The 12,829-nt window shown below is 45.9% G+C and overlaps 2 protein-coding genes across 3 annotated transcripts in view; one reads left to right on the forward strand and one right to left on the reverse strand.

Annotated features, from left to right (window-relative positions):
• Nucleotides 1–12,829, forward strand: part of LOC126253319 (waprin-Thr1) — a 217,651-nt gene that overhangs the window by 106,003 nt on the left and 98,819 nt on the right. The window lies entirely within an intron of this gene.
• Nucleotides 1–12,829, reverse strand: part of LOC126253305 (kynurenine formamidase) — a 55,637-nt gene that overhangs the window by 38,163 nt on the left and 4,645 nt on the right. Inside the window, exon 3 of one of the 2 annotated variants that reach the window (XM_049954538.1) lies at nucleotides 713–817. The exons of the other annotated variant lie outside the window; for it this stretch is intronic. Coding sequence (XP_049810495.1) covers nucleotides 713–817 — 105 coding nt within the window. The remainder of the gene's footprint in view (nucleotides 1–712; nucleotides 818–12,829) is intronic. 2 annotated transcript variants of the gene reach the window in all.

Raw genomic sequence — 12,829 nt, forward strand, 5'->3', positions numbered from 1 at the left:
AAGAAAAATAAGAGCAGGTAAAAAGTTATCACGATCATGAAAATGACATGGGAAAGTATTAGAAGTAAAAAAGAAATACATTTAAGCCAGTTAATTGAATAAAAATAATAATAAAAGTCATTGGATTGGATTTAGAAACAAAATAATTTGCTATATTTGATGGAATACGAACCTACAACCTTCTACACGCCAGGTATGTACTTTCACCACTGCACTACACCACTACACTGCGGAAGAATATTTATGTTTCCACTGAACCAGTCGCAACGATGAATTGAAATCTTCAAAAATTTGGCTTCAGATAATGTGTGAAGCTTATCTAATGTTAGTCGATTTCTGTCATTAAACTGTATGTGTGACGCTGAATCGTGTCCTGTCCGGAAAGACAGAGTAGAGTTTGATTAGTGGTGTGTATGAAAAGTGTGTATTTCGTTTGCGTATTTCTGTGCGTGTTGTTTTTGGTATCGTTGTCATATGTGACGAAATGTGAAATAGAAAGGCCAGACAGAGAATTCGGGATCCGAACAGACCAAGAAAGAAAGCTAGACAAGGAACCGGAAGTGACCTTACCAATCGTTGTGGCTCTGTGGGAACGGCGAGCGGTTCAGACGTGACGCTGTGCGCTCTGACTGGAGAAAAGCAGCTACAATGCTTGAAGTGCCAAATACCAAGTAGTGTAGAGCGTATCGCAGTGCAGCAGCGGCGCGCTCACCTGCGGGCAGCTGCGGCCCCACGAAGAGGTCTACCAGCTGCCGCGGCCCCGGCCCCACGCGCGCCGTCTCCAGCGGCGGGAGCTGCGCGCGCACCCGCTCGCTCTCTGCAACAACAACAGCACACCTCGTCATACACTCCTGGAAATGGAAAAAATAACACATTGACGCCGGTGTGTCAGACCCACCATACTTGCTCCGGACACTGCGAGAGGGCTGTACAAGCAATGATAACACGCACGGCACAGCGGACACACCAGGAACCGCGGTGTTGGCCGTCGAATGGCGCTAGCTGCGCAGCATTTGTGCACCGCCGCCGTCAGTGTCAGCCAGTTTGCCGTGGCATACGGAGCTCCATCGCAGTTTTTAACACTGGTAGCATGCCGCGACAGCGTGGACGTGAACCGTATGTGCAGTTGACGGACTTTGAGCGAGGGCGTATAGTGGGCATGCGGGAGGCCGGGTGGACGTACCGCCGAATTGCTCAACACGTGGGGCGTGAGGTCTCCACAGTACATCGATGTTGTCGCCAGTGGTCGGCGGAAGGTGCACGTGCCCGTCGACCTGGGACCGGACCGCAGCGACGCACGGATGCACGCCAAGACCGTAGGATCCTACGCAGTGCCGTAGGGGACCGCACCGCCACTTCCCAGCAAATTAGGGACACTGTTGCTCCTGGGGTATCGGCGAGGACCATTCGCAACCGTCTCCATGAAGCTGGGCTACGGTCCCGCACACCGTTAGGCCGTCTTCCGCTCACGCCCCAACATCGTGCAGCCCGCCTCCAGTGGTGTCGCGACAGGCGTGAATGGAGGGACGAATGGAGACGTGTCGTCTTCAGCGATGAGAGTCGCTTCTGCCTTGGTGCCAATGATGGTCGTATGCGTGTTTGGCGCCGTGCAGGTGAGCGCCACAATCAGGACTGCATACGACCGAGGCACACAGGGCCAACACCCGGCATCACGGTGTGGGGAGCGATCTCCTACACTGGCCGTACACCACTGGTGATCGTCGAGGGGACACTGAATAGTGCACGGTACATCCAAACCGTCATCGAACCCATCGTTCTACCATTCCTAGACCGGCAAGGGAACTTGCTGTTCCAACAGGACAATGCACGTCCGCATGTATCCCGTGCCACCCAACGTGCTCTAGAAGGTGTAAGTCAACTACCCTGGCCAGCAAGATCTCCGGATCTGTCCCCCATTGAGCATGTTTGGGACTGGATGAAGCGTCGTCTCACGCGGTCTGCACGTCCAGCACGAACGCTGGTCCAACTGAGGCGCCAGGTGGAAATGGCATGGCAAGCCGTTCCACAGGACTACATCCAGCATCTCTACGATCGTCTCCATGGGAGAATAGCAGCCTGCATTGCTGCGAAAGGTGGATATACACTGTACTAGTGCCGACATTGTGCATGCTCTGTTGCCTGTGTCTATGTGCCTGTGGTTCTGTCAGTGTGATCATGTGATGTATCTGACCCCAGGAATGTGTCAATAAAGTTTCCCCTTCCTGGGACAATGAATTCACGGTGTTCTTATTTCAATTTCCAGGAGTGTATGTCGTGACCCGCCCATTTATGTCGTTACAACGAGGGAAGGAAGGGAGAAGTGTTTTACACTTCACACCTTTCTTCGTCGTCCAGCTCCAGAAGAATCATTGTTCTGAAGCGAAGAACCTAAGTCGGGAAGGCTGGACGGAATTTCAGTCGTGCTCCTTGCAATACCTTAACTAAAGTCTCACTGCTTCCAGAAAAACCTGTTTGCAATTAAATGAGCACTAGTACACTTTCTTCCTGTCAGAAGTGTTCTCAATTACCTCTAAAGTCCTGATGGCAACGTTCAATATCCACAAAATGCCAAGGTAGATGTTTCAATAATTTTGTAGCATACGGTACGAACATACCAATAATCCAGATGCACTACACATATTAATGACTTTCCACTCTGTATTCACGAGGATGCAAAGGTAGTTCTTTTTGCTGATAATGCAAGTACAGTAATCACAACCAACAAATAAGAATTAACTGAGGAAATTGTAAATATTGTCTTTTAGAAAATTATTAACTCCTTCCCTACAAATTGAGTCTCATTAAATTTTAACAAAACACATTGTATACAGTTCTGTACAGGAAAGGGCACTACAACATTAAAAAACATAGAGTTCGAACAGAAGTCTTTAGCTAAGACAGAATCTTCCAAATTTTTGGGTGTGTGCGTTGATGAGAGATTGACGATCTATAGAAAGGTATGAGTTCCACTACTTATGCTATTAAGGTTACTGCAAATTTTGATGATAAACATATCAGTAAATTAGCCTGCTATAAATATTTTCGTTTACTTCTTTTGTATCGTATCATATTTTGGTGTGATTCATCATTAAGGAAACACAGTATTCTTTGCTCAGAAGTCGATAATCAGAAAATAGCTCGAACCCACACAAAATCATCTTGTAGACATTTGTGAGAGGAACTAGGGATATTCACATTAGCTTCACAATACGAATGTATATATTCGCTTAATAACCCATCCCAATTCAAAAGAAATAGCAACATGCATAGCTACAGCACTAGGCGAAAGGCTGATCTTTACTATTTTGGGTTCAATCTAATTTTAGCACAGAAAGGTATCAATTATGCTACCACAGAAGTCTTCGGTTACTTACTAAATAGCATCAAAAGTCTGACAAATAGACAACCAGAATTTAAAAACAAATTAAGAGAGTATCTGAATGACAACTCCATCTAGTCAAAGGATGAATTTTAGATTTACATTAGTAATCACACAATAATTGAAAAATAATAATAAAATAAAATAAAAAGTCTTGAATTATGAGATGTAAAGAAAGTTTTGTTAAACTGACACGTTCCACATCATTAAGAAGTGTTCTGTTCATGATCTATGGACCAACTATTTATTTAATCTAACCTCTAATCTAGCCTTCTCTACTTCTGTTAGGTATATATTCTCATGATTCGGAATAGTAAATAATACTGCACATTGAAAAGTACTTAGATAGTACCGACTGATATTGCACAGTGCTCGAGGTACTCGACGTGCTGTACCACTCCCTAGTTGTTAGCGGCCACCTCTGGATAGCAATTTATAAAGAGCTTGACCCGATCTACAGATCAGGTAAAGTAAACACGCTGCTGGGATTTAGACTAACTTCCTGCTCAGCCTCTACAGTGGAAAGTATCGGCTTCGTACTTACTTGCAGAGTGTCCCTGATTAACTAGGACACTAAGAGTTATGGATAGGAATCACAACTCGAATAAACAAAAAGTTAAAAAGCATCAGGCAAATATATTCTGAAGGAGTCGAGGAACATGAAAGGAAAGCAGTGGTTGAGAACAGCATGAATCAGGGTTGTAGGCTATCCCCATGTTATTCAATCTGTACACTTAGCAAACAGTAACGAAAACAAAAGAAAACAAAATAAAAACTTCGAGGTTCGCCGATGGCATTGTATTTCTTCAGGGATAGCAAAGGACTCGGCAGAGCAACTGAACGGAATTGACAGTGTCTTGAAAGGAGGATATAAGGTGTACTGCAACAGAAGCAAAACAAGGAATAACGGAATGTAGCTGAATTAAATCAGGTGATGCTAAGGGAACTAGATTAGGAAACGCGATACTGAAAATAGTATATGAGTTTTCCTATTCGGGCAGCAAAGTAATTGATGATGGCCGAAGTAGAGAGGATATAAAATGTAGACTGGCAGTGGCAAGGAAAGCGTTTCTAAAGCAAGGAAATTTGTTAACGTCGAATATAAACTTAAGTGTTGTCTGGAGTGTAGCCATGTATCGAAGTGACGATAAACAGTTTACACAAGAAGAGAATAGAAGCTTTTGAAATGTTGTGCTACAGAAAAATGCTGAAGATTAGATGGGTAGATCACGTAATTAATGAGGCGCGACTAAAATATAATTAGCTGACAAGAAATTTGTGGCACAGCTTGACTAAAAAAATGGACATCAAGGGATCACCAATTAAGTATTGGAGGGAAGTGTGGGGTGGGGGTGGGGGAGGGGTACAAATCGTAGATGTTGACCACGAGGTGAATACGGTAACCAGCGTGAGAGAACTGCAGTAGTTATTCGGACATGAAGAGGCTTGCGCAAAATCGAGTACCGTGGAGAGCTGCATCACACGAATCTTCGGACTGAAGACTACAGCACACGCAACAACAGAGTGTTACAAAAAATGAGATTAAAGCAGCTTTCACTGACGTTACGTCAAATAAAGAACACAAGGTACATCAATAGAGACCTGCATCAGAGATTATTACACTGAAACGCCAAAGAAACTGGTATAGGCATGCGTATTCAAATAAAGAGATATGTAAACAGGCAGAATACGGTGCTGCGTTCGGCAACGCCTAAATACGACTACAAATGTCTGGCGCAGTTATTAGGTGGGTTACTGCAGCTATAACTGCAGGTTGTCAAGATTTAAGTGAGTTTGAACGTAGTGTTACAGTCGGCGCACGAGCATCTCCGAGGCAGCAATGAAGTGTAGATTTTCTCGTACGACGATTCCACGAATGCATCGTGGATATCAGGAATCCGGTGAAACATCAAATCTCTGACATCGCTGCGGCCAGAGAAAGATCCTGTAAGAACGGGACCAACAACGACTGAAGAGAATCGTTCAACGTAACAGAAGTGGAACAGCTAGGCAAATTGCTGCAGATTTCAATGCTGGGCCATCAACAAGTATCAGCGTGCGAAAAATTCAACAAAACATAATCGATATGGGCTTCCGGAGCACAAGGTCCTCTCGTGTTCCCTTGATGACTGCATGACACAAGGCTTTACGCCTCGCCTGGGTCCGTCAACACCGACGTTAGACTGTTGACTGGAAATATGTTGTCTGGTCGGACAAGTCTCGTTTCAAATTGTATCGAGCGGATGGACGTGTACGGATATGAAGACAACCTCATAAGTCGATGGACCCTGAGTGTCAGCAGGGTACTGTTCAAGCTGGTGGAGGCTCTGTAATGGTGTGGAGCCTGTGCAGTTGGAATGATATGGGACCCCTGACAGTCTAGATACAACTCTGACAGCTGACACGTACGTAAAGCATCCTGTCTGATCAGCTGCATCCACTGTGCATTCCGACGGACTTGCGCAATTCCAGCAGGGCAATGCGACACTCTACACGTCCAGAATTGCTACAGAGTGGCTCCGGGAACACTCTTCTGAGTTCAATCATTTCTGCTGACCTCAAAGTCTCCAGACATGGACATTATTGAGTACATCTGGGATGCCTTACAAAGTGTCGTTCAGAAGAGATCTCCACCTCGTCGTACTCTTACGGATTTATGTACAGCCCTGCAGGATTCGTAGTGTCAGTTCCCTCCAGCACTACTTCAGACATTAGTCGAGTCCATGCCACGTCGTGTTGCGACACATTTGTGTGCTCTCGGGGGCCCTACACGATATGAGGCAGGTGCACCAGTTTCTTTGGCTCTTCAGTGTAGTATCTACATAAGAGCAAACGAAATTGTTTAAACCAAACCTATAGTGTTTCCGGGCTTGGGAGAGACTATGTAAATACACTCCTGGAAATTGAAATAAGAACACCGTGAATTCATTGTCCCAGGAAGGGGAAACTTTATTGACACATTCCTGGGGTCAGATACATCACATGATCACACTGACAGAACCACAGGCACATAGACACAGGCAACAGAGCATGCACAATGTCGGCACTAGTACAGTGTATATCCACCTTTCGCAGCAATGCAGGCTGCTATTCTCCCATGGAGACGATCGTAGAGATGCTGGATGTAGTCCTGTGGAACGGCTTGCCATGCCATTTCCACCTGGTGCCTCAGTTGGACCAGCGTTCGTGCTGGACGTGCAGACCGCGTGAGACGACGCTTCATCCAGTCCCAAACATGCTCAATGGGGGACAGATCCGGAGATCTTGCTGGCCAGGGTAGTTGACTTACACCTTCTAGAGCACGTTGGGTGGCACGGGATACATGCGGACGTGCATTGTCCTGTTGGAACAGCAAGTTCCCTTGCCGGTCTAGGAATGGTAGAACGATGGGTTCGATGACGGTTTGGATGTACCGTGCACTATTCAGTGTCCCCTCGACGATCACCAGTGGTGTACGGCCAGTGTAGGAGATCGCTCCCCACACCATGATGCCGTGTGTTGGCCCTGTGTGCCTCGGTCGTATGCAGTCCTGATTGTGGCGCTCACCTGCACGGCGCCAAACACGCATACGACCATCATTGGCACCAAGGCAGAAGCGACTCTCATCGCTGAAGACGACACGTCTCCATTCGTCCCTCCATTCACGCCTGTCGCGACACCACTGGAGGCGGGCTGCACGATGTTGGGGCGTGAGCGGAAGACGGCCTAACGGTGTGCGGGACCGTAGCCCAGCTTCATGGAGACGGTTGCGAATGGTCCTCGCCGATACCGCAGGAGCAACAGTGTCCCTAATTTGCTGGGAAGTGGCGGTGCGGTCCCCTACGGCACTGCGTAGGATCCTACGGTCTTGGCGTGCAACCGTGCGTCGCTGCGGTCCGGTCCCAGGTCGACGGGCACGTGCACCTTCCGCCGACCACTGGCGACAACATCGATGTACTGTGGAGACCTCACGCCCCACGTGTTGAGCAATTCGGCGGTACGTCCACCCGGCCTCCCGCATGCCCACTATACGCCCTCGCTCAAAGTCCGTCAACTGCACATACGGTTCACGTCCACGCTGTCGCGGCATGCTACCAGTGTTAAAGACTGCGATGGAGCTCCGTATGCCACGACAAACTGGCTGACACTGACGGCGGCGGTGCACAAATGCTGCGCAGCTAGCGCCATTCGACGGCCAACACCGCGGTTCCTGGTGTGTCCGCTGTGCCGTGCGTGTGATCATTGCTTGTACAGCCCTCTCGCAGTGTCCGGAGCAAGTATGGTGGGTCTGACACACCGGTGTCAATGTGTTCTTTTTTCCATTTCCAGGAGTGTAGATTCCGTCACGCTATGGAGGGGATACTGATTCCACGAGATTGCAACCACGTTGACAAATGGGGTTGCTGCGCTCATTTCTTACCAATGGTCGGCACTGTCGATCTTCGGTCGAGGTGCAACGATGTTGCGCACGCCTTTTAAAAACGGTGATCTCTGTTTTCGAATGACGTTACGACCTTCTGCTGTAAGTAATGAACAGGGAAACTGCGACTAGCACCAAGGCGGCTCGTGCCAACAGCACAGCGCGTTCGCAGCGACGGCGTCTGGTGGCGGACCTCAGTCCGGGTGGAAGGTAACAGAGAGGTGATGTATGAGCTGGTGGCGGTCGCGCTCCCAGACTTTATGGCTTTCGAGGCGCCGCACTTCAGTGAGCTTTTGATCCTAAAATACAGGGCAGTTGCCAACTGCGTGGAGGTGCAGATTAATTAGTTACAAGTTCCCTAGATCATTTGAATGATTTTTCTTATAGACATTGTAACGCTACCGCCCTTAATCGGCCGTACGTTATCTGTATAAAGCCTGTACTGTAATAAGTTCACGGGCTTCACCTTATAAACAAGGATTTTAGTACATAAATTGACCGCGTGTACCTAATAGAAGCAAGATCGGACTTGTATTCAGTCAATAACTACAGTGATGCATCAAGCAAATGTAAAGTATAATTGCTCGTTCGCATGGACAAGAAGTACACACAGTAGATGCTACCAATCATTAATAATTCGGTCGCCAGCCTACTTAGGCAATGAGTGAGTTTTTCCTTGTACAAGTGAGTGCATGTACAAGCATAGTAACACGTAGTAATGATGCGTCATATGGCAAAGTTTGGAACCAGAAAAATCCACTGAACTAAAGCTTTCTTTTTTTGTACTAATTTGGACGAGATAAATTCACACAACACCCCACAGCAATGATTACTACGAACTGCATTCTGTATATTGATCAGACTGGAATCGGGCATAGATTTCCCTAGAATAAGCAGTTTTGAAAGCACACATACATTGTCACTATTAACATTGGAAAACAACACTAATACACTTAGGATTAACATAGAACTTAACTTTACTGGTCCAATCTGATCAACACATTCCAAGGTTTGAAAGAATAGACAAGAGAAGGGGGGGGGGGGGCCCTGAAACTGTTATGGTCGTTATACTGAAACTATTAAGTACTGAAGGCAAATTAACACTCAAAATTAGCAATCTATGTATAACTACTCATTTGTCTTACTTCTGAATAATTTAACTGTCATTATTTCTGTCTCAGATTAATTAAATAACATCGCTAACTCAATTCAAAAAACTCTCTTCCAAGTTAGTCATACTTTTGTTCTTTACCAACATTTGCAATAACACATAGAGCTTTAAACTTCTTTACAGCATAGGTTTGTCTGCTAATAATTCTTATTAACGCTAATTTTAAACTTTCAGTTCAGGATACTCGGGTTGCACAATACGAGGTAAGGATCCTGTCTAGGTCAGTGATCAGGATAAGTCATGGCTAAAGCAATTCTGGTAAAAGTCACGTTATTATTGAACATTTAGAAACAGTTTCGACACTGGTCCACACAGATACACTTCTAAAGATGAAATAAATGTTTGACCTGTGCAAGTCGGTGCGGCGGTTGGCGGGCAGCGAGATAGCGGGCAGCACGGCACACATACAAGCACGGCTAAGGCTCACACTACATCGGCACTTTCCTTCTTCTTAGCGTCGCAATCTTTCCAACTTTGTGCCTCAGAATATAGCCATGCCGAGTAGTCATCGGAATCGGTGCACCCGAGGCTCAATGGAATCCACTTTTCCTGGGTAGCCGCCTCGGTACAGTACGTGTTCCTCAGACCAATTCACCACTCCGACTCTTACTGTTGCTCGCCTCCGACTGACTGACTTGAGCCCGTTGTGCCGAACCGCGCCCAGTGTGCGTTTTCCCGCACTCGCCTGCCTCCACCTTTTCCCGCTCCCCTACAGGTAGGGTATTCACCACAGGTTTTCTACTACACATATCCTACTGCATTACCTACGTATGGACCAAGTGTTTAATTTACAATTTTCACATCTTACAATAGTTTTAACAATAAATACACTTCCCTTTGATTATCACATTATTTGAAATCTAACATAAATAATAATATTCATTACAAAAGTTGCTCACTGTTTCTTCAACACGACACGAAAAGAGAAAGAAATAAAATCAAACATTGTTCACACTAATTTATCGAAATTCATACAGAAAAAAAATTATTATATGTACAGTTGTCGTTACAACATGATGTGGAAAGATTCAGTTTACCCGAATTTCAACTCCTTTCTGAGCTACTGACAGCCTTAACAGTGGACAATAAAGGTCTTTTTCCCCTCTAGTGTTGTAGATACGTACGAGTACATCTCTTTTTTCAAATTTTCATGGATTATTTATGTCGAATTTCATTGGCAAATACACGTATTGTGACAGCGCAGTTAAACTGCCTAGCTCTTTGAAGAGGTACCTACACCACGACCGTGGGTGAACACCGTACATTATTCTTACTGCTCGCTTTCATGCAATCAATACTTTCTTTCTAAGTGGTAAGTTATCCAAGTAACTTATTCCACAAGGCATTACTGAGAGGAAATATTCAGAATATGACTGCAGGTTAATTTGTTTGTTTCCAAGATTGGCAATCACATGAAGAGCAAATCTAGCTAATCTTAATTGTTTGAGGAGCTCAGCAGTATGCTTCTTCCAGTCCATGGTTTCATCAATATGTACGCCCAAAAAACTGGAGCGTTTTACCTTATTTACTCACTCCTGCCCATGTGCTACACCATATTATTGTTGGTATGACTCCATTTGTTGTGCAGAACCGAATATAGTGTTTTTTATTTTCTTCAAAATATGGGGAGAGTTCATCTTCTGAGAACCACATAATACCCACTGACAACATTTTTTCCTTAAGGCTTTTACTATTTGATGTGTGTGTGAATGTATAAATAGCATTCTCATTCGGGCAACGCTTCTGGAATCCAGACTGTGATATGATACGTAAATTGTTTCTACTTAAATGTGAGGCTGCTACTGAGCGGGTTACTTTTTCGAACATTTTGTAAAAAGATGTCAGTAAGGGAACTAGACGATACTTTTTTCTTGTTGGCGCGTATGTTTCGACTTGTCGGCATGCCGCTTAACAGACACACTGTAGAAGTTTTGATACAAATTCGCGTTGAACACAATTGCATCGGTTTTCTATGCGTTCCAGAATATCACGACTGACTCTCTGACTGAGATGCAGTGATTTCGACCAGCACGACAGAGAGCTCCCCGGGGGATATCTAACAGTGACTTGTGCGGCACTTACTTCAGACCGGAAATCCCGGCAAGGCACACCTATGAACCATTCAGTTCAGTTCAGAGAGGCCATAAAGACTGATGAGCACTTTAACATTGTCTATGCTCAGGATTAATTATGTAAAACAATATCTTATACGTTATAATGATGTATATTGTCTGAATTAAAAAGCTGACGTGAGATTTTCGTGCCCCCTCCCCTCCCCCACTCCCCTAGCACCTTAAATGAGATTTGGTGAGATCTAGCCGTACCCTTCACCCTTCCTTTTTAAGCTTATGCAGTAATGGACGCCTCCTTAGCAAACGTGCCGACATCAATGAGAGGTTCTGTGACGATCATCTACTGCACCGATTAGCGCTTGCCGCGAGGACAATGTCACTTATGACAGCCGGAACGTAATATATTTTCGGACGAATGCACGCCAAAGAAGTGGCCTCGTTCTCTTATTAGAGGCATAGTCAGAGTCGTCTGTACTCATCGTCATCTACTGATTGTCTTCACTTGATCACTGATTTAATTAATTCGCCTTGTGACTTCCTGGCATGATCTATGAAAGACTGTACTGACGGACGCCTTCACAGACTGCTTCAGTGAATTCCGAATTTGCTCAGTGGTATGACACCAGCGATTTAAACTCCACGCCGTTTTTGACCACATAAGAGGCAAGACTGCGGGGTGGCCTTCACGTATTTGGTCATGGGGTCCAGTGTCCTGCAGCAGACAACGAGCTTTGTTATCTGCCGCACCACGGCGGACCAGGATTCGTTTCTAGAGGCCACAAGCAACACAGTGTCGAATTCCAGTGGCGGAAAATACATTTGTAAGATAGACGCCGCAGCATGCAATTGCGTTTAGGTAAGCGTAAGAACAATTATTAGACACACATCAAAAAAATTTTTGCATCACCCCTGTTCCCAGAACTCCTAAAGCTAAACGTTGACTGTGGATGTTGTATCACAGACACAGCCCCTTTGACTGTTCAGACATGTCACCAAACCCGCCCAAAGATGTAAACAACCATGCATGACTGTACGGTCCAAGGCGTCTTGTCAATGTTCGCGCGACTCCCCCCGTCGGAGGTTCGAGTCCTCCCTCGGGAATGGGTGTGTGTATTGTTCTTACCGTAAGTTTGCTTAAGCTACATTAAGTAGCGCGTAAACCTAGGGACCGATGACCACAGCAGTTTGGTCCCTTAGTCCTTACCACAAATTTCCAAAAATTTCCAACCATGCATAAGCAGCGCCTATTAGACGGAGGAGGTCCGACAGCCAATCAGTTCCAGTCATTCCACCAGGAAGGAGGTACACGGCTCGTGTTGTCTGTAGTTCAACCATACCTAGACGGTCAATACCGCGGTTCGATCACGTCCGCATTGTTACATTGTGCCAGGAAGGGCTCTCAACAGGGGAAGAGTCCAGGAGTGAACCAAAGCGATGTTGTTCGGACATACAGGAGATACAGAGAGTCAGAAACTGTCGATGACATGCCTCGCTCTGGCCGCCCAAGGGCTACTACTGCAGTGCATGACCGCTACCTACGGATTATGGCTCAGAGGAACCCTGACAACAACGCCACCATGTTGAATAATGCTTTTCGTGCAGCCACAGGACATCATGCTACGACTCAAACTGTGCGTAACAGACTGCACGATGCACAACTTCACTCCCGACGTCCATGGCGAGGTCAATCTTTGCTACCACCACACCATGCAGCGGGGTACAGAGGGGCCCAACAACATTCCAAATGGACCACTCAGGGTTGCCATCACGTTCTCTTCACCAATAAGTGTCGCATATGCCTTCAACCA

Source organism: Schistocerca nitens, chromosome 1 (assembly GCF_023898315.1).
Source record: "Schistocerca nitens isolate TAMUIC-IGC-003100 chromosome 1, iqSchNite1.1, whole genome shotgun sequence".
Classification (NCBI taxonomy): domain Eukaryota; kingdom Metazoa; phylum Arthropoda; class Insecta; order Orthoptera; family Acrididae; genus Schistocerca; species Schistocerca nitens.